At 40.7% G+C, this 22,576-nt stretch overlaps 1 protein-coding gene across 7 annotated transcripts in view; it reads right to left on the bottom strand.

Moving 5' to 3' along the window:
- LOC118584000 (zinc finger protein 120-like) overlaps positions 1-21,709 on the bottom strand; it is a 69,175-nt gene extending 47,466 nt beyond the window's left edge. For all 7 annotated transcript variants that reach the window (XR_004944990.1, XR_004944991.1, XM_036187884.1 and 4 more), the window contains exons 1-2: positions 21,588-21,709; positions 15,027-15,191 (exon numbers count right to left, since the gene is read on the bottom strand). Coding sequence is in view for 5 of the 7 variants with exons in the window: in XM_036187884.1 (XP_036043777.1) it covers positions 15,027-15,077 (51 nt within the window). In the remaining 2 variants the exon portion in view is untranslated. The remainder of the gene's footprint in view (positions 1-15,026; positions 15,192-21,587) is intronic.
- Between the last annotated feature and the right edge of the window lie 867 nt (positions 21,710-22,576).

The following is a 22,576-nucleotide window of genomic DNA, read 5'->3' as shown; positions in this document are numbered from 1 at the left end:
GGGCCTCTCTGCAGGTGTTTCAAATCTGTTACATGGCCAACACATCTCCATGAGCCCTTCAATCTTGGATAGGTAGTCCAAACAGCAAGGCAAAAGATACCCAGCAAATTCCCAGTCTGGGCTCTAGCCAGATAGCAAGCGAGCACAGTTTCTATTCCTTCATTCAGCCTACTGTATGTTGATCCTAGTATTAACCTGACAAATTACTGAATTTGAGGAGACACACAGGGGGAAAGAGGAGACCCAGCAGACAGGAGATCTGAAGGAGATGGGAAAGACAGGAGGAGACAGGAGAGGATGAGTGGCCCCAGAGCACTGGAGCTGCTGGCAGGTCTCTGAATCCCAGTATCTGCTTTCTGGAGACTCTACTGTCTAGGCCACCTAGTCATGACCTCCTGGAGATGGTGCACTGGGTGAAGCCTGATGAACTGTTCCTCGTAATACTGTGTGTGCCTCAACCAGCATGGACTGCCCTCAGTGAAGCAGCAAGGGCACAGATGTGAGCAGAGAGGGGCAGAAAGATTAGCTCCATCCATCCAATGAGCTGCCTGGAAAAGTCTTCTCCCCATCCCCTGCCCCACACATCCTGAGACCCTGCCAATATAGAAATGTTGTGAGCTTGGATTTCAAGGCAACTGGGACTCACATCTCCCACAGCTCAGACCTTGGGATTTACATGACTCATGTAAGAAGACACCTTAACCCTAGGGCATGAGATAGTTCAGAGGCCCACAGGCTTGCTCTGCTCTGGGGAAGAAAGCAAGGGACAGTTCTCTGAAACCACCATAGTCACATATGTTTCTGGGGGGCTGCTTCCATACCTCATTGTACACTCAGTACTTGGTGATGTTCAAACTTTTAAACTTCTCTCTCTGCCTCCTAAATTTTGTGGTCACAGGGTTGGGGAATCATTTTTGGCTTTGGTGACTTTTTATTCAACTTTACTGAGGGACAGTGCATGAACTTGTGGACACTCAAAAAGTCAAATTCTAAAAGTGAGTGAAAAGAATATTTATAGAAAGTATCCATGATGGCAGGTTACACTTGTGGATCACACTGTATCCATAATCAGGAGACAGAGGTGATAAATATGGGTCACTGTTACATAACCCTCTACCAAACCCACGGAATGGAATGCTGCTATCTCTTCTGGGAGTGAGAATAGTTTTCTCATCTCAATGAATTTAATAAACTAGCTAATCTCTCATAAGCACACCCCAGAGAATAACATGTTCTCAATAAGGCCTCAATGTATGCCTGATGGAATGTCCCTTCACTGATTCTACATCTTATCAAGTTTTATATCAGTATTAACCATCGTGTAAAATTAATAAAATTTGATGTGTAAACAGAGATAACACTTCTTTTTTTAGTTATATCTCAATTCCAGTGATCCATGTTTGAGGACAAAGTATATAAAATCTTTTGAGTATGGACTTACTCCTTTCCCAGATCTAAGCAGCAATTTTCTGGGGATCTCCAGGTCATGGTTATGAACCTCATGTAGAGTAAGACATAGTGCCGAACTCTTCTGACACTCTGACACATGATTTTACCATATTATATCTGAATCCTATCCAAGCCTCCTCAGCAACTGACCTATAATCTTATTACCAAAGCGGACAAAGAAACAGAAAGAAAGAGAGAGGGGGGAAAGGAGAGGGAAAGGAAGAGGGAGAGGGAGAGAGAGAGGGAGAGAGAAAGAGAGACCCTAGAACTGTAACATGGCTTTGTATCAATTCTTAATCATGGCTCTCCCTCAAAAGACCACATAATCCCATATCCCTTCTTTCTACTAATATCTGTGCTGTCTATGATAAACATCTCTTTTTAGTCAGGTGTGGCCAGTGACCCAGAGGCAGATGGATCTTCGCAAGTTCCAGGCCTAGCCTATCTAATACATAATGAGTTTGAGGCCAAACAGGGTTAAAAAGAGAGACTGTGCTTCAAAACCAGACTCAAATCTCTACTTAATAAACTTTAGGCCTTAGAAAATGGTTTAACAGATAATGTATTCACCTTGCAACTATCCCTTTACTTCTGCATTATAAAGCCACTTGCGACAGTGAACACCTATAATCCAATGCTTTTAAGGCAAGATAAAAGGCAGACAGTAGAAATCCTGAAAGCCTATGGATATGTAATAGCAAACTGGAGACCCTGTCTCAAAAATGCCAAAGGGAAAGGACCATCACCTAAGGCTGTACTCTGACTTCTACATCCATACCATGATACACATGCATACCTTTCCATGCATAAATAAACACACATATACAAACAGCCTCAAGTAAATAAGTAATAAAATTGCAAGTTGGATAATGTGGCACACACCTTTTATTGCAATATTTGGGAGTTAGAGGCAGACAGAATTCTGGGTATTTTGGGCCAACCTAGTCTATATTCTGAGTCAAAGAACAGCCAGAAATACACAGAGAGACCCTGTCTCAAAATAAAACTCTGACTTTGACTTCTATTGACTCATCCTGAATCCTTTTCCAAAGGGCATTGAAGAACCCCAGCTTAACAGCACTATAAACCAGCTTCCTACAACACAGCACGAGGCTCTGTCTGACTCTTTCACCTTTCCACAGAACTGCCATTTTTGTCTGATCATTTAAAGCCTCACTAAATAGTTCAGAAGAGCCCCTGGACTCAGAAACGAGTGTGCACGCCTGTAGTAGTAACATAATGGAGAGAGGCAGGAAGTCCACCGTCTGTCTACGGAAAGCTTGTGCTATATAGACACACAGACACACACACAGGGTTAAGGAAGAATAAAGCCGAATAACGAAGAGCACAGGTTCAGAACGGTATCTCTTAAATATCATTTCAGGTGTTGGCCACTAGTCCCTGTCACATCATTCTCAGAAATAGTTATAATAGCCAAGTATGGCAGTAGAGCCAGGCAAATCTCTGAATTCAGTCCAGCTTGGTCTACATAGTAAGTATGATAATAAGACATGTCTTAGTAACACACTCTCTCTCCTCTCTCTCTCTCTCTAACTCTCTCTCTCTCTCTCTCTCTCTCTCTCTCACACACACACACACACACACATAAATATTGTTGAATATTGCATTGCCATTTGATGAAAGATCTCATTAGACATCTCTAGGTGATCTAGAACTCACAATGTATAGTTTAATGGATAAATATAATATTGAATATTTTAAATCAAATTCCAGTAAACATTTCATTCTGTACCATTGGCACATTATTCAAAGCATGGCAGTTTTCTATACAAGAGGAAGCTCCCGCAGGGCGGTGGTGGCGCACCTTTAATCCCAGCACTCAGGAGGCAGAGGCAGAAGGATCTCTGTGAGTTCGAGGCCAGCCTGGTCTACAGAGTGAGTTCCAGGAAAGGCGCAAAGCTACACAGAGAAATTCTTTCTCAAAAAAAAAAAACAAAACAAACAAGCAAACAACAACAACAACACACACACACACACACACACACACACACACACACACACACACACACAAACCCACAAGAGGAGCTTCCAAGCAATTTTCTTTATATTTACTTATATTTCAAGAAAACTGGAAGTGGGAGAAATTTCATCATCTTTATGTTCCTAAGTCGTTTTTCTCCATCCCATCACTCTATGAAATCAATATCAATTTTTTTCTTGGACTTTTTTAAATTTAGAAACATTTTAACTTGTTTATTTATAAATTGAGATAGGTGCACTTTTTTTTTTTTTTTTTTTTTTTGGTTTTTTTTGAGACAGGGTTTCTCTGTGTAGCTTCGCACCTTTCCTGGAACTCACTTGGTAGCCCAGGCTGGTCTTGAACTCACAGAGATCCTCCTGCCTCTGCCTCCCGAGTGCTGGGATTAAAGGTGTGCGCCACCATCGCCCGGCTGCACATTTTGTTTTAATGCTAAGATTCCAGCCATGGAAGCTGAAACATTGCTTATTAAAGTAAATTTTCCAGCTACCAGTAACTCAATGAATTTTTTAAATGTTTTCTAAAATAGTTAGAAGTTTTCCAATTATTGTATTGGAATTTTTGGAAGGCTACTCTTTTTTAAAAATTGTTACTGAGATCAAAAAACAAAAGGAGATTGTTGGTTCACAATTATAGTATTACTTATTGTGCTATCAATACACTGAGTTAAATAGCTGTTATTGTATGTTACATGAAATAAAGAATGACTATACTGGATTACTAGGTTTTCTATTAATACCATGTGGTGGGCAACTCCGCAAGCCTAAGCATAATATGATTGTATCAAAAGTAAAATTAGCAGTGTTTCTCATATTATTTTCTCTCTAATGGGTAATGAATCATGTACTGCCTTGGTTTGGGTTTCTATTGCTGTGAAGAGACACCATGACCAAGGCAACTCTTAAAGGAAAAACATTTAATTGGAGTGGCTTACATTTTCAAAGGTTTAGTCCATTATCATCATGGTGCAACCAAGGTGTCATGCAGGCAGACATGGTGCTGGAGAAGGAGCTGGACATTGTACATCTTGACCCACAAGCAACAGGAAGTAGTCTGGGACTATGGGTGTGGTCTGAACATATATGAGACCTCAAAGCCTAACCCCACAGTGACATACTTCTTCCAACAAGGTCATACCTACTTCAACAAAGCCATACCTCCTAACAGTGCCACCTCCTATGAGCTTATGTTGGCCAATTACATTCAGACTCCCATAGGTACTAATTAATAAGTATTTTGAAATTCCTGCTATGTTTATGGAGATGCCTGTTTTAATAACTTTGCTCCTAACAATTTGTACAGTAAATTTTGTACTTTCCATTTGCCCAATGAAAAGCTATACCATTATTAATTCCAAAGCATCTTGATGTATTTATTATTTGTTTTCAATGGCTAAACATATATGTGAATCAGTACTCTAAGTGTAAAAACAGCTTAGTCAGGAACCCAACTACACCCATGGATGCACCTGATAACCAGAACCCAGTGACATCCCTCACTCAAGATAATTAGACACAGTCCTCGAACTCCATGTTGCCTACTGCACAGCCTATAAGCAGAGGCAAAGAGCAATGCTCTGCTCTGCACATCTGGAGAGATGCCACCTTTAACTGCCCTACAGGGGAGAGTTCCCTCTCACAATCACAACTCTTGAATCAGAGACTTCTGATAGAGACTGAACCTGACTTTCAGCCAAGATACTTCACATAGGTGAGCAGCCTTGAGGAGACAGGCTCAGCACAAGATAGGAACTGAACGTGTGAGCCTTGTGTGACGACCATCAGCATAATACAGTATAGCCTTCTTATACTAACTACACTTATCTACCCTCTTGCTCATAACATTTCTCCCCCCCCCCCCCCCCCCGCCACTTTCTCTCCAGGATTTATTGTCAGCTGTTTACTGGGTCTTTGCCATTCTGACTAACATTAACACAATACTATTTTATTAATTTTTTATTTTTCATCCCATTAGTTTCTCATCCCTCCTTTTCTCCCATCCCCTCCCATGTTCCTTTTATACCTCCATCTACTACTCCTCAGAAAGGCGAATGCCTCCCATGGGAGTCAACGAAGCCATGGCATTTCAAGTTGAAATAGGATCAATCTCATCCCCACTGCATCAAGGCTGAGTGAGGTATCCTATCATAGGGAATAGGTTCCAAAAAGCCAGCTCATGTGCAAGGGAAAGATTCAGGTTCCACTGCTGGGGACCCACAAACAGACCAAGCTACCCAACTGTCCACCCACATGCAGAGGGCCTAGGTTGGTCCCATGCAGGCTCCCTAGCTGTTGATCAAGAGTCCATGAGCTCCCATGGGCAGAGGTCAGCTATCTCTGTGGGTTTCTCTGTAATGATATTGACCCCCCTTGCTCATAAAAATCCCTCTTCCCTCTCCTCAACTAAGCTTTTGGAGCTAGGCCCAGTGCTTAGCTGTGGATCTCTGCATCTGCTTCCATAAGATACTGGATGAAGATTCAATGATGACAATTTGGGTATTCACCAATCTGATCTCAGGAGAAGGCCAGTTCAGGCACCCTCTACCAACAGACCAAAACCACAATCTATACAAACAGGAACAATTTATAATATTGACAACCTCAATAATTCTGATAATACCCAATATAACTAATTTTTAAAATGCAAAATAGCAAATGTCTTAAGAGAACAGTTAGTTGTAAGTTTGTGTGCCTCATAATATTTCCAGTTTTTCTGAGAAGCTTACCTATGGGGATTAGCTAGGCTGTCCCATGAACATTCCAAGACTCTAGCAACTTTTTATAATATTTTTAATTGTGAGCCTAGCCTTTAAAGCCATCTCTCCAACCTGACTCCAACAATTTCTAATGACTCAGAAGGCAGTAGTGGCCCCATGGAAAACTTTGTAAAGCAGTTGGGCACCAGGAAGTATTTGGAAGGCCCTTGGTCTCAATAAAGGATCTAGAGAGTGGCTTAGAGGCTAAGAAATCACAAGGCAATCTGGTAGTGAAAAGGTCCTTAAAAAGGGGGAAGTTGACACCTGCCTCACATTCCCTGCATCAGAGGTTCACCTGGACGACCATGGCGAGCTATTCCTGGGCGGTTTCCACTCTCCTGCCACTCCTGGCACACACAGTGACTGCACTGTGACTTCTACCTCTTGGTTTCATCATCAGACTTGGTTAACTCCTTGCTCAGCAAGTCTCAGGTCCTGGAATTCTCCAGAGATCAGTTCCAGGGCTGCAAGGGTTCAGGCAGGGTGAAGCTCCAGGAACACCTCCCTCAGCCCCACAGACATTCAAAGATAGGCAAGAAGAGAGCTGAGTTGGTGAGCAGACCCTGTAAGCTTGTATATCCCTACCTTCTGGCCTCCCTTAGCCAAGCTTGACTATTGCCTACTAAACGCACCTTCTCCTTAAGGCAAACACAGCAAAATACTTCCAATCATCTCAAGCAAAAGAATCACCAGATGCAACCCAAGGCAAGTCCCTCATATAAACAACCAACAACCAACATGCTCACAGACATGGCACCTCCCTGGAATGCCCTTCCAGACATCACTTTAGCCTGAACCCTGAGGACCTGGGAATCCTGTGGTGACCTAGAATCTGAGGAATGAGACAGAATGGAGAGTGCTTGGCAGCTAAACTGGATAGCTGCTCCAATATCAAGGCCAGTGGAGACAGCAAGGGAGCCATCCACTGAAACCACAAGGTCCTGGAAGTGAAGACCTAGTCCTCCAGAGAAGGGAGTTGTTATGTGTTTATATTTTAAATATTAATTATGGGGCATAGACATAAATAGAGAATTCTCAGAAAATAAAATACAAATGGCTGACAAACAATTAAGTGTTTAACATACTTAGCTATTGGGGAAATGCAAATTACAACCTCTGTCCCTGTGAAGGTTGGTGTTAAATCTTCACATATATATATTTCAATTGTAATACTCATAATGTTCATGAAGTCAATAAAATTCCTTGGGAATGGCTATGAATAGAGAGGATGTAGAATGCACAAATTAAAAGGTTAAAATGGCCCAAGGGGGGTTAAAGAGGAATGGAAGTGGAGGTAGGTCATCAGAGGAAGAAGGGAAAGAGATAAAGAAAACAAAAGAACTTTCAAAAAACACATGGAAATTTACTTTAGTTTAATAGAACTAACATACACTCACATGCAGAGACACACAAACACACACATAGAAAGGGACGTTGAGAGAGAGGAAAGAGAAGGAGAATTAAAATGGAGTTACTCTGAAACAGAGCAGCAATACCCCTACAAAACACCAGAGGGTAACAGATAAAAACTCTGTGCCAAGTATAAGTTACTTCTTTTGGAGTTCTTGGAAATTAGGTCCCAAAGACTCCTCCAACATTAGATTGTATTGTTATTGCTCTTGGTTATCCTACAGAACTTGATGGTAAGACTTTATTGCTGAAGACACCATATGTTTGAGTCATAGAGCATGGCAAACTCAAAGGGGTGAAGAAGCAGAAGCTTTATCCCTACTGACTTGCTTTCATAGTCCTGGAGGGGACTATGCAAGCTACTGGAAGAGACAAGTAATCATCACACATGCCAAACTGCAAACACTTCAAGCTACAGTAATGACTGAGCCTGCAAGACCTGCCCACTAGTGCAACAGTAACACAATATCATGAGAATAAGCAATGACTTCCGGTCCATATCTGAGTCCCTCTCCACAGCATGAAACACATACTTGGCACCAATTTCAGACTAAGAACCTAAAAATAGACAAGTCACAATCTTAGGGAAGAATGTATTACTATTATGCTACTAAATGGACATAGAACTAAACTGACTTAAAATAACTTACCATTGTACTCACAGCTGAATGAACCTCCCATCCCTCACCTTAAGTGCTTCTAATTAAAGTAGGCTGTGATTGACATGGTGATATATATTTGGACAAGGTGCAGAGAATGAACAACTGGGGAATGCTCAGTCTTAAAGCAACATATACAGCTCAATCCCCTCCTAAGTCTCAGGGATCATTGTGGAAGATGTGGTAGGAAGAACATAAAAGGCAGACCCAATCCCCAGAGACTTGTCTCTAGTGCTGGAACAGATCACCAGCTGAAGCCTCCCTTCCTCCTCCCTGTCCACATATCCTGTGGATCCCACAGACCAGCCTCTCTAAATCTCTCTCCCCACACTCACTGCTGTATCCCAGCCACCAGCACCATCAGGCATTCCCTGTGAACACACCAGCAGAGCAGGCCAATAAATCAGATGACACACTGTCATCACACTATCTCAAGATCCAGAGATGAAACAGAAACCAAGGAACATACACATACCCAATAAGGACAAACCCAGACCTATAATCATCCCAACCCAGATGTCTAGAAGCCAGCACAGGAATAATAACAAAATCAATAAGAGCCAAGGCTTTATGCATTCACTAGAGCCCAGCTTAACTACCACAGCAGGCCCTGAATATTCCAACATAGCTGAAGCATAAGAAAAAGAACTTAACACCAACTATATGAAGATAATAGAGGTCCTTAAAGAGGAAATGAATAAATCCCTTAAAGAAAGCCAGGAAAACACAAACCAACTGTTAGAGAAATAAATCCTTTAAATAAAATCAAGAAAAGGGAAAAAGAGTTGAAGGAAATGAAGAAAACTGTGCAAGACTGAAAATGGAAAGAGAAGCAAAAAAGAAAAATACAAACTGAGGAATTCTGGCAATTAAAAGCTTAGGAATGCAACAGGAACTACAGAGACAAGCTTCACCAACAGAACACAAGAGATGGAAGAGAGAACCTCAGGCTCTGAAGACAAGACAGAAGAAATGGGAATATCCGTCAAAGAAAAGGTTAAATCTAAAGAAATTCCTGACACAAACCACCCAGGAAATCTAGGAATTACAAAAGAACAAATCTAAGAATAAGAAAGAACAGAGGAAAAAGAAGAAATTCAGGTCAAATGCACAGAGATTACTTTCAAAAAAATTATAGAAGAAAATGCCCCTAACTAAAAGGAGAGGCCTATCAAAGTAAAAGAAGCATACAGAATACCAAAGAGATTAAACCAAACAAAAAGTCCCCTCATGATAAACCACATGATAAACTAAATACTAAACATACAGAAAAAGAAAGAAAATAAAAGCTCAAGGGAAAGACACCGAGAAACACATAAAGGCAGACCCACTAGAATTACACTTGACTTCTCAATGGAGATTCTAAAAGCAGGAAGGGCCTGGACACATGCGCTGCAGACTCCAAGAGACCACAGATGCCAGGCAAGACATAGCAGATGGAGAAAATAAGACATTCCATAATAAATCAAATTTAAAAGATATCTAGCTACAAATTCAGCCCTACAGAAAGTACTTCTCAGAAGGAAAACTCCAATCAACAGAGGGTAACTACACCCATGGAAACACAGGAAAGAAAGAATCTCACACCAGCAAAGTCAAAGAGAATCTCTCTCTCTCTCTCTCTCTCTCTCTCTCTCTCTCTCTCTCTCTCTCTCACACACACACACACACACACACACACACACACACACACACACACAAACAACAACAATATAACAGGAATCAACAATCATTGGTAATTGGTATCTTTCAATATAAATGGTCTCAATTACCCAATAAGAAAACACAGAATAAAAAGGGATGTGAAAACAGGGTTGATGCTACGGCCAAATACAAGAAAAACACCTCAACAAAAAGGGAAGACTTTACCTTAGGAAAAGGGGTTGGGAAAAGATATTCCAAGCAAATGGACCTATGAAGCATGCTGGTGTAGACATTTTATTATCTATCAAAATATTCTACCACTGTTCCAAGTCCTCTAAATAGCCTCAAAGGCAGACTAAAATCCAGAAATGTATTTACTCTTTGTTCTGAGAGTCCGTTTTCATCCTGATGATCTAGGTATATACTTGGCTAAAATATATAAGTATAAATGTATATACTTTGATATTAATAACTCCATTATCACTATGTTTTACAATTTGCTTACATTTTATCATAAAATTTGAAAGTAGCAACAAAATATATATCTAAAAATAGTAGCTCAAGAGTCTTATGAGGTAAAAATAAAAATTGCTGTTTATATATTTTATGTACCTGTACTGCAATTGGCTAAGTATTTAATGACCAATCATTAAAATGTACATTATCCAAAAAGAGATCTTAGATGTGATGAGCAAAGTGAGGAGCAAATGTTACTAAATGTTACTCTAAACCAGAAACAAACATTGCTGCTTTAATTAAGCAGAAATGAAATCATTCTCTTGTAAAATGTTTAAGTATCTACACAATGACATATAGAACAAGGTGATTAGAGAGGACAAAAAAAGAAAAATTATGTCATCAGTAATGATTTTTAAACAGCTTGAGGCGGGTGGTGGTGGCACATGCCTGTAATTCCAGCACTTGGGAGGCAGGGGCAGGTGGATCTCTGTGAGTTTGAGGCCAGCCTGGTCTACAGAGCTAGTCCAGGACAAGCACCAAAGCTACAGAGAAACCCTGTCTCAAAAAACAAAAAAACAAACAAACAACAACAACAAAAACAGCTTGGTTCTGAAAACATTTAGGATATCTGTATGTACATATAATCACCTGTATATGAGTACACAAATAATAAAACCCAGAGGCAATCTACATGGTTTATATACTATACAACTGAATAAAAGTTATGCTGGGCTACATTAAGTCCTAGGATGGCATGCAAACCTATGTAAGCTTAATGCATTAAAAATAGACAGGCAAGACCATCTGAGTCAGATATTTAGACACATATGCAGATTATCCTCACAAATAAATAAAAGTAATAAAAACGAGAGCTAAGGAGCTGCCTCAGACAATAAAGGCAATTGCAAACAAGGCTAAAGACTAGTATAATCCATAAGACTCAAATGTTAGAAGGAAACAAATTGTCTATACTTGTCCTCTGGCCTCCACAAAAGCACTGTGGAATCTATGTGAACAGTAGAACATTCAACATATGTGTTTACATCAATGACACAAGTGGTGTGATTTTGTTCTCCCATTCCCCTAATGATAGGACACTTTTGGATACCTTGTAGACATTGCTGCTAACTAACTTCTGCTCCACTAATTTACTAATCATTCCTACTAATGCTCTTAACTTAAACAGCTCTTCTGAATCTTATTCCTCTCTATTCAATCAGTTCCCACTTAAGTTTCAAAATTCACCTTGCCTTCTAGCAATAAAACTCTCTCATAATGAAATGAACTAGACATTTTCACCTCTCACTGTTCCTAATCTTTTTTTTCCACTTTTTAATTGATTTTTCTATTATCAGCTTGATACAGTATAAATTCTTATCCTAATAGTGAAATGTTTCATTGAGGCTTACCCAGTAATTGAGTAAACCCAAAACTTATTATAAGCCACAGTCATCCCTAGGGTCCCCCTTGCTATATAGTCTTCCTGGTTCTGTGGGTTGCAGTTTTATTGTTCTTTGCTTTATATCTAGAATCCATTTATGAGTGAGTACATACCATGTTTGTCCTTCTGGGATTGGGTTACCTCACTCAGGATGAATTTTTCTAGTTCCATCCATTTGCCTACAAATTCCATGCTGTCATGTTTTTCTCTGCTGAGTAGTACACCATTGTGTATATGTACCACATTGTAGATGTAGCCATCTTGTTAAATAAGAAACACAGAGCCACGGGCAATGGTGGCACATGCCTTTAATCCCAGCACTCGGGAGGCAGAGGCAGGCGGATCTTTGTGAGTTCGAGGCCAGAAAAAGAAACACAGAGCCAATTGCAGAGTTAAAAGCCAAGAGGTCAGAGCAATAGCTGAGAGCTGAAAAACCTTACCCTTCACTGCTGCTCTGTCTTTCCTCTCCACAAGAGAGCTACTTCCTGTCTTTTATATAGACTTTCTGTTCTGCCTTCTCATTGGTTGTAAACCCAGCCACATGACCTCCTCATCACTGCCTGTCTGTACAGACCTCCGGGTCTTCTATGGTTGGTATTGAGATTAAAGGCATGTGTTGCCATGCAGGCTGTATCCTTGAACACACAGAGATCCTGCCAAGCTCTGCCTCCCAAGTGCTGGGATTAAAGGTGTGCACTACCACCACCCAGCTTCTGCTATGGCTTGCTCTGACCCCAAGGCAACTTTATTAATATACAAATAAAATCACATTTCAGTACAAATAAAATATCACTATACCACATTTTCTTAATCCATTCTTCAGTTGACGGGCATGTAAGTTGTTTCCCAGTTCTGGCTATTACAAATAGTGCTGCTATGAACATAGTTGAGCATGTATCTTTGTGGTATGAATGAACATTCCTTGGGTATATGCCCAGGAGTGGTATGGCTGGGTCTTGAGGTAGATCGATTCCCAATTTTCTGAGAAACCGCCATACTGATTTCCACAGTGGTTGTACAAGTTTGCATTCCCACCAACAGTGGAGGAGTGTTCCCTTTGCTCTGCATCCTCTCCAACATTGACTGTTATTAGTGTTTTTGATCTTAGCCATTCTGACAGGTGTAAGGTGGTATCTCAGAGTCATTTTGATTTGCATTTCTCTGATAATTAAGGATGTTGATCATTTCTTTAAATGTCTTTCAGCCATTTGTGATTCTTCTTTTGAGAATTATCTGTTTAGCTCTTTAGCCCATTTTTTAATTGGATTGTTCAGTATTTTGATGTCTAGTTTCTTGAGTTCTTTATATACTTTGGAGATCAGTCCTCTGTCAGATGAGGGGTTGGTGAAGGTCTTTTCTTATTCTGTAGGCTGTCTTGTCATCTTATTGACCGTGTCTTTTGCCCTACAAAAGCTTCTCAGTTTCAAGAGGTCCCATTTATTAATTGTTGTGCTCAGTGTCTGTGCTTCTGGTGTTATATTTAGGAAGTGATCTCCTGTGCCAATGTGTTCAAGAGTACTTCCAACTTTCTCTCCTATTAAGTTTAGTGTAACTAGATTTATGCTGAGGTCTATTCCTAATCTCTACTTATTCTTTTTATTTTGCATGTGTGTTCATACGAAGGTGCACATGTGTGTATGGGGTACTATGTTCATGAGGGAACTAGAGGACAACTTTGGGTATCATTCCTCAAGTTTCATCCTGAGATTTTCTTGAGGAATAAAGATCACAGTATATGATACCTGGAGCAGGTCTCACCTGTTGTGAGATATTTTGTTTGTGTTCTGCCAAATAGAGCTTGCCTGGAGATCAGAAGGTGGAGCTAGCCACTAGTGAACCATAGAGGCCAGGCCGTGGTGCCTTACACCTTTTATCCCAGCACTTGGGAGGCTCCGAACTTTGATGCCAACATTTGGGAGGCTAATGGCTTTGATCCCAGCACTTGAGAAGCTTGTCCCTAGAGCAGGTCATACCCATACCCAAAATTTCCCTGTTTTATATATTTGAACAAAATTACCAGATTGCTTAAAAGCCAAACTTAAGAACAGACAAAAATACAAGGTGCTTTTGTAACCAAATCTTCCAAAGACTTGGAAGAGAATCAAATTATTTGAAAAGAGTAATGCTAAAAGATGAAGTAATTATGAAAGTTCAGTTATTTATTTGTTTTTTGTGTTATTTTATTATATTATTTGATTTAATTTTCAGGTAAGGTCTCACTACACTAAGCTCATGGTCCTTGTCCTGGTTGGATTTTCCTCAACATGACATAAGCTATGGATATTTGGGAAGAGGAACTTCAACTCTAGGGAGGTTTCTTTTAATGATTTATGAGGGAAGGACCAGCCCACTGTGGAGCTGTACTATTCCTGGACAGGTGATAGTGGAATATTTGAGAAAGCAAACAGAATATCTGGATGCCTGTTTGTTTTCTAATGAGAGGGATAAAGAAGGGGTGTGGATTTGGATAAGAGAGGAAAATCAGGGAGGGGTTGGGGAAGGGTAATCATAATCAAAATATATTGCATGGATCTCTATTTTCAATTAAGAAAGGAAAGGAAAGGAAAGAAAAAAGAAAGAAAACTGAAGGAGCCAAGAAGAATAAGCCAGTAAGCAGCATTTGTCCAGGTCTCTATTTCAGGTCCCGCCTCTCTGCCTCTGCCTTCAGTTCCTGCCTGACTTGCCTGCATGAAGGATGTGAACTGGACCTGGATGCCAAACAAACCCTCTCCTCCCCAAGAACTGAGTGAACTCAGTGAGTCTAAAATGAGCCCAGGAAGTAGAGAAGAGGAAACAAAAGGAGGCAGGGGGACAGAAGGGGAGGAAAGAAGGGGTGGATTTCATCAAGGTACATTCTATTCGTTTATCAAATCCTCAAGTAATGAAGGGTGGCCAATGTAGGACTAAAAAACCAAAACATATAATATTGTGAGTCAATAACACTGACTTTCTCAACATGATTGTGGTCAGTGATAAGCCTAGGTAGAAGAAAAGCAACTGCAACATGATATACCACCCTAGCACCGATAAAGTAAATGAACGCGTCTTAAGCCCAGAAAACAGCTTTCCCTACAAGGAGCACAACCTGTTCTCAGGGGCCTAAGAGAACACAGACTGGGACTGCAGGACACTTTATTCCTTATTTGTATTTGTCTGGATCTTCCTGGTACATTGTTACTGTTACAAAAAAGTAATAATAGCTCTTCTTACCTTCACACATAATGTCTCCATACTTCCATAGGCTTGAAGATGTATCCTCATTTAAGTAATCTGAACTAAAAAATCCAAACTTCGAACTGAAGAAGGGGAAATGTCCATCCCAATGACTGTCTACTTGCAAGCAAGAGCTACATTTGTTAGCAGATTTCACATTTGCTGCAATACACAATCATTAATTTAGACATATATTAGGAGAGAAAATAACTGCAAGATAAATGATATTTTACTGGGCACACACCTGTCATCCCAGCTCTTAGAACGCAGCAGGATTATCCCAAGTGTGAAACCAGCCTGGTTTACATAGATGAATTCCAGAAAAGCTATCCAGCAAATTAGCTCAAATATATCAATTAATTCAATAATTAAAATTTTAAAAACAGGGTAAATATAATCTCCCTAAAATATTTTTTAGGCTTTGTGACGAAAAAAAAAAAGAAAAAAAAAGAAAGAAAGACACTTCCTTACACTCAGTCTCAATACTTTCCACAAGAAAAGCCTAAGTCTTTATTCAAAGATAGGACACAGGAAACAAAGAAGCCTTAAAATTGAAGAAATGAAGTCATCTAACAGCACAATTATCCTACTGCAGGAAAACCCACAGAAGAAGTAAAAACTATACAAAAGAAATGTTAAACAATGGGGTTGATCTATTTACTGAAATCATACCAAAGAAAAAATATTTTCAAACCTCAGACAAGTATTTCTAAGGAAGGAAGCAGCTCAGTGTTAGAACTCCTGCCTAGTATGACACCTGCCTGAGTTTCACAGAAAACATGAAAATTATCTAGAATAATGGAGAATCTAAGATATGCAAAAAAAATCATAATTGTAAATGCAAATAAACTTTTCAGAAGGAAAGCTGAGTGACAATCATGATGTAGAACTAATTTGTATACACTTGGGCCAAAATGCGTAAAAGTAAACAGAAATCACACAGGTCTGCATGACAAACAAGATTATTCTTCAACTCTGAATCAAACCCTGCAGGATGAACAAAGGAGCAACATTTTCACGTTTTACTTGTTTAATTATAGGCTGGACAGTGGGTTGTGTGGGGTAAGAGCATCAAGACAAGGCCATCCTCAGGTGAATGTAGAATTCAAGGCCAACCTGGACTACTAGAGACCAGTTTGCAAAATAAGTAAGTCTGGCCTGAATTTTTGGGCCACATATGTTATTCTACTTCTGCAAAGCACAATCAACACTGGCATTTAGTGGTCATATAAGAAAGATCTCATCCAGGTGTGGTGGCACATACTTTAATCCCAGGGCTCAGGAGTCAGGGGCAAGCAGATCTCTGAGCTTGTAGCCAGCCTGCTCTACTCAGCAACTCCAGGCCCACCAAGGATATGTATTGAGACTGTTTCAAAGAACCCAAAGCCAAGGTCAGCAAAGCATGCTGGTGTAAGCCTTCATTCCCAGCACTTGGGAATCAGAGGCAGGAGGATGCCTGTGAGTTCAAAAGCTGGCCTGGTCTACATAGCAAGTCCCAGGACAGCCAGGGCTACATAGAAAGATTGTGTCAAAGGCAAAGCAATGTTTTATATCATTACATCTAAATATTAAAGTTGTTTAGTAGTTAACCCACAAGAGTCTTTATAATTCGAATGTTTCCAACTGGCACAGCCTTTTATGTTATTGATGAAGAATCAAAATGATTCTTCTAAACCACTAATATTAAATGCAAAAGTATTTTATGCATCCTTTCCTCATAGTAGCCAAAGTATTCCAAATAACATACTTTGCAGATGTAACTATTATGACTACCACAACAGACTAGTTCTATGAGGTCAGAGCTTTTCAGAACATGATGTTATGTCATACAGACAAAGAATAACAAATTGAACAAGAAATTCAGTCCTGTGTAAATTTATTCACCACGTAGCCTAAATGTCTGTTAACTATAGTATTGTTTTTAAAAGTTTCTTTGTAGGTATATGTGGGTGTATGTTTGGGTATGAATTTGTGTGTGTGTGTGGGTATGTGTGAAGTATGTATATTTATGTTTGTGTGTGTGTGTCTTTATATTTGTTTGTATTTGTGTTTGTGTATGTTTGTATTTGAGTGTGTGTGCATATTTTTGTGTGTGGTATATGTGTTTATGTGTGTGATGTGTGCATGCATTTGTGTGTATGTTATGTGTCTATTTATGAATGTGTGTGTTGGTTGTGAGAGAGAGGTGAGCGTGTCTGTGTGATGTGTGAGTGTAGGTACATGCTATACCTCATGTACACTGATTAATGGAAAACTTTCAGGACTTGGTTCTTCCTACCATGGGTTCCCAGGAACAAGCTTAATGTGATTGTACAGCAACATGCTTTGATCTGATGCGTCAGCTCACGATCTCACAAATACATGTAAATAAACTTTATAAAACAATTGCTGACATCTAAAATCAGTGAAAATAAACTGTCTTCAGCAATTGTTTTTCAAACATACAAGAATAAAATCAAGTTTACTACTGAACCATCCTAGGTTAACTTCATGAGTTGGGAGATTTTAGTGCTTAAAGTAATTTTATCAATAGCAACAGTGGCTACAAGTAACAAAATTCACTCTATCGCTTGACTATGTAGTTACTAACACCAGTTTGAAACTTCCTTTTTTTTTCCTTTTTAAGACAGGGTTTACCTGTGTAGCTTTGGAGTCTGTCCTGGAACTCACTTTATAGACCTGGCTGGCCTCTGCCTCCCGCCCAAGTGCTGGGATTAAAGGCGTGCACCACCACCGCCCAGCAAGTTTGAAACTACTTAAGTGCAAAACATTAGCAAGATGTCTTTGCCACAGGACAAAGTTGTCAATTTAGATGCATACAAATTATAATACCATCCATTGGTATTATAGAAAAGTCATGAAACTTTTAAAAATGCAGAATATCTGAAGGAGCAAACAATCCCTCTAGTGTGAATATTCCACATATCAAGCTGAGAGTTCCTCCTCCAGTGAAACTCTCTAGAGCTGCATTTAATTAGTTTTACTTAAAATCCCATTTTCTCAGCTCCATCTCCTAACTGCTATGCCTCAGAGTACTCAGACAGTGTTGAGTAAGCTGTAGTGAGTTCTTCTTACTACAATCCTAATAAGCAGCCAAATTTGGATACCATTACTCCACACTTGTTGAGATCTTTTAAAATTCTCCATATCAACACCCACAAATATGTGTGGGCACAATGGATGTGAACAAATGCTTTCAGATTCTGCACCCTTGGTTCTAAAGCTATCAATAGCTGAAACACTTTGCTTTCTAATTCTACAAGAAGCAGTGAACACAGTTCTTCAGATCTGTCACTAACGTTCAACTACTCAAAGGACTAGATGGCATACATCCACAGCACTCAGAAGTTGGGAATAAACTGCCATGAATTGGTGGCCCACCTGGGCTACATAATAAAACAACAAAATAAAATTCCATCAGGATAGTAAGAGAAGGCTTAAGAATTTCAAGTCACTGAAAAACTCTTTGACCTCAGAATGGCATGAGCTGACAACATTTTAACTACATCACTCTGATCCTGTATGGGAAATAACATTTATAAACTTGTACTTCAACTATGGAAATCAAAATGGCAGTTCCTCATAAAACTGGGAGTAGATCTACCCCAAGATGCCAATATACCACTCTTGGGCATACAGCCAAAGGATGCTTCATCCTGCCGCAGGGACACCTGCTCAACTATATTCATTGCAGCTTTATTCCTAAAAGCCAGAAACTGGAAACAACAAAGATGTCCCTCAACCAAAGAATGGATAAAGAAAATGTGGTATATTGATACAATGGTGTGTTACTCAGTTATTAAAACAAGGACATTGGGGCTGGAGAGATGGCTCAGAGGTTAAGAGCACTGACTGCTCTTCCAGAGGTCCTGAGTTCAATTCTCATGAACCACATAATGGCTCAAACCATCTGTAATGAGATCTGGCGCCCTCTTCTGGCCTGCAGGCACACATGCAGGCAGAACACTGTATACATAAAAAATAAATAAATCTTTAAAAACAAAGATATCATAAAACTTGGAGACAAATGGATGGAACTAGAAAAAAAATTCATTCTCGATGAGTTAACCAAGACCCAAAAGACAAACATATTATTAACTCACTTCTAAGTGGATATTAGCTGTAAAGTAAAGGATATTCATGCTACAATCCACAGATCCAGAAAGGCTAATTAATAACAAGGGCTCCATGAGGAGACACATGGATCTTCCTGAAAAGAGGAAACAGAACAGATTTTCTGGATAGACTAGGGGTGGGTGGGGATGGGGACAGGAGAGATCAGGCTGCAAGGAGAAATGGAGGTAGAGAGAATGGGGAGACCACTGGATGGGAGACAAACTCTGCCAGGAAAGATGTGATCTTGAACAGTGTTGCCCAGCTACCTATGATTCTATGTGTATAGAAATTAAATAAACACAGATTTCACAACTACCAAAAAATAAACTCAAAGTGACCCTTAAACTGTTATGTTTCTGACACTGAAGCTACTGGTATTCTTCCAAAGACAGAAGCCCCATGCTCTAATGCTTTCTGTATATGGATGTGATCTCTGCAGCCCCTTATGGCTCCTTGTGGTTTCTGGTGAACCCAGCCCCACTGATGACCAACCCCAAAACAACACAGAAAAATAATTTAAAATCTGCTTCCTGCCACATGGATCATGGCATCAGATGTGGAATCTGCCCTATCCACCTACCCAACACCATGGACACCTGAGAAATCTCTAGAGATCAGAAATTCCCTTTGTCCCCTGGAACTGAACTTCACTGAATCACACCATGGTGGCTGGTGGTAGCAGAAACTTAGAAGCATTCTAATCATGTATTGCTCAAGGATGATCCACATCACCTCTTTCAACCACTTCTAAACTATTTGTGACATTTAGAAGATAAAACCTGAAAGCAGAATGCAATTTCAGAACTTCTAGAAACCAGACCTTCACTTTTTCCAATTTCTTTTCCTACCAAACAACACAAGCAATGCTTGTGGATGCACACTGGATAGTGATATCACAAGCATCACATCCTCCAATGTCAAAGTTAAACAGCCACTCCATCCCCAGGAAATCCCACACAGGGAGGCTCAGAGGACAAGGACCACTGCCAAGGTCATCACATGGACCAACAGAACCACAGACTGACTCATGGTCCATTCAAGTCCCAGCAGAAACGACAGCACAGCAGACTTGCTCTGACACCCCACACTCATGATGACATTGCTTGTGATCTTCCTTACAACCCCCTAGAGCAGAAGCAGAGAAGAATCCTGGAAAGAACCTGCAAACTAGTACTACTATTGCTAAGCCTTGCCAGAGTCCCTCAGTAGCTATGGCAACCAAGCTGGGCACCCAGAATATTAGCAGCTCCCCTACTAGATGAGCAGAAACCAAATATTCAGGCACTACAAGTGTTCCCAGTTCTAAACTTCCAGCAGAGTAAACAGAGCCCTAGTCTGGAAAGTTTGTATTTTAGTAGACATTCCTCCACTCTCCTGGAGACCAACTCTTAGCTTCTTAGCTAGGAAGTTCTGTAGCCAAACATAGGTCACTTTCAAACAGTAACTTCTGTTAAAACAAAAAAGGGGCCATAAATTAGAAAACAGTATATCAAAAACTTAGGCCAAGCTCCCATGGACTAGGCCCCAGGCTGTTACTCCCTCTCCCAAGAATGTTCTTCCTCCCTGCCTGAGGGCTAAATGAAAGCCTTGCTTGACCAGGCCAGTCCTTAACACAACAGTGTTTGACTTTTCAAATAGTTGTCACATGGTGTCATATTGCTCATCTCTCAGAACTATGCTTTACTCAAGAAAAGTGGAACTTGAAGGCCCTCCAGGCCTTACGGGAGGTTGTGACCCTGTGATGCCTCCTTGAGCAGCCTGTTCTTTGATGTAGGGATGGGCCTAGTGGCTGGTGGTCAGTCAGGGGTGTCTCCTTTGTGATGGTTTGGAGCCAAATGTCTGGACAATCCTGGTGAAAAAAACGTGTATCATAGCGTCCTTACCTCTACCAGGCCTGGGTAGCATAGACTTATGCTTGCGGTATTTTTGAGGCAGTTTTCCCTTAGCTAAATTCTACTTTTTGAGACTTACTACCTACTAAGCAATAGTAAATCCTTTATATCACCAGTTCTCCTCTTCTTCATCACAGCTAAGTAGTGGAGTGCTACTCAACCCGAGAGATGCCTTTTACAACCTCCACAAAATTAACTGTAAAGGATCTTACAGGTAAAGCTGAAACGCAAAGTGCTGAACATCTAGAAGACACTGGACAAAGTAGACCTCTCCAAGTTTGGCACCCTGCCCGCCATGGATGCACCATAAGCATGGTGCTGTTGACTACAACTATGTTTCTTCACACAGTTCCCTGTTCCCAATGCTCTGCAAAGATGCAGCCAACAGAGCAAAGTTATCCCAAGGTCTGTGCCAGAGTCCAGAGAGCTGCAAGGACCACAGGGGAACTCAGAGCAGGGAATCTGGCTGCAGATTCACACGCAGCCCTGAGGAGGACCCTCCACACTACTCCAGCATTTCCCCACCTAGGGACAGGAGCCCATCGCTCACCACGGGATGTCTTCCCAGCTCCTCCATGGCCCCGTCACTGCTCCCTGCAGCAGAACTCACAGCACAGCACAGCACAGCACAGCACAGCACAGGAAAACACTGGCGCCAGCTCTTCTGCTAAGCCAAACCCACACCTGGCTCCCGGAAGTGCCCTGCACCACACTGACAGGCTGTTCAGTCCCAAGGCGCTGATTGGCTAGTGAGGCCTGAGTGACAAGAGCACCTCCCTTAAGGTTACAGTGTGCTTAAAGACACAGTACAATGGTTGCTGTTTCTGCCTCCCTCCCCAGACCCAGACCTTTTCCAGATCTGCAGAAATATGCATTTCAATAGCACTTGCTCTGGCTCCTACAGCTGACCCTGAGATCTTCCTGCACTCTATAGACACTTCCCCTTCTTCCTCCTGGGCACAATGTGACTAATTTGCACAGCCATTTCCTCAATGTGGAATGGAGTGATTCCCTGCCCCACAGGTGGAAGGGTGCCCAGAATATTCACAATTTTAAAGAGAGATTTAAGGGCACAAAAGGAGATGTTTGTTCAGTGGCTTCACGCTGAGGTGAGGAGAACTGAAGGTACTTTTTACAGGTTAGTCACAGGCACTTCAGAGAACAAGGAGAGAAATGCAGGGACCAGATTTTTAAAAAGATGATGGATTTGTCTCCCACCAGAAGGCTGAATGATGGCTCATTTGCTGTGGAAGTTTTCTTCTGGAATTCAGGGCAAAGTCTTGACAATGAATAATAATAAAAAGAGTAGTCTTCAAAGTAAGTTGAATAGTTAGAGAATAATGGAGCTAGGAAGAATGTCTTTATAAGAACTCATGTTAGCCAGCGCATCTTCTTCCGTGGGCAAGTGAAAAAAAAAAAAGGACTGCATTATTCAAGGTTCTCTTCATGAGCAAGACTAGTAAAATTCAATCTATCTATGTATGTAACAAGAGGATTTATTCGAATGTCTCCTGAGCCATGGTCCAGCTAGTCCAACAA

Source organism: Onychomys torridus, chromosome 5, assembly GCF_903995425.1.
Source record: "Onychomys torridus chromosome 5, mOncTor1.1, whole genome shotgun sequence".
Taxonomy (NCBI): domain Eukaryota; kingdom Metazoa; phylum Chordata; class Mammalia; order Rodentia; family Cricetidae; genus Onychomys; species Onychomys torridus.
This window is presented reverse-complemented; position numbering and strand designations above follow the sequence as displayed.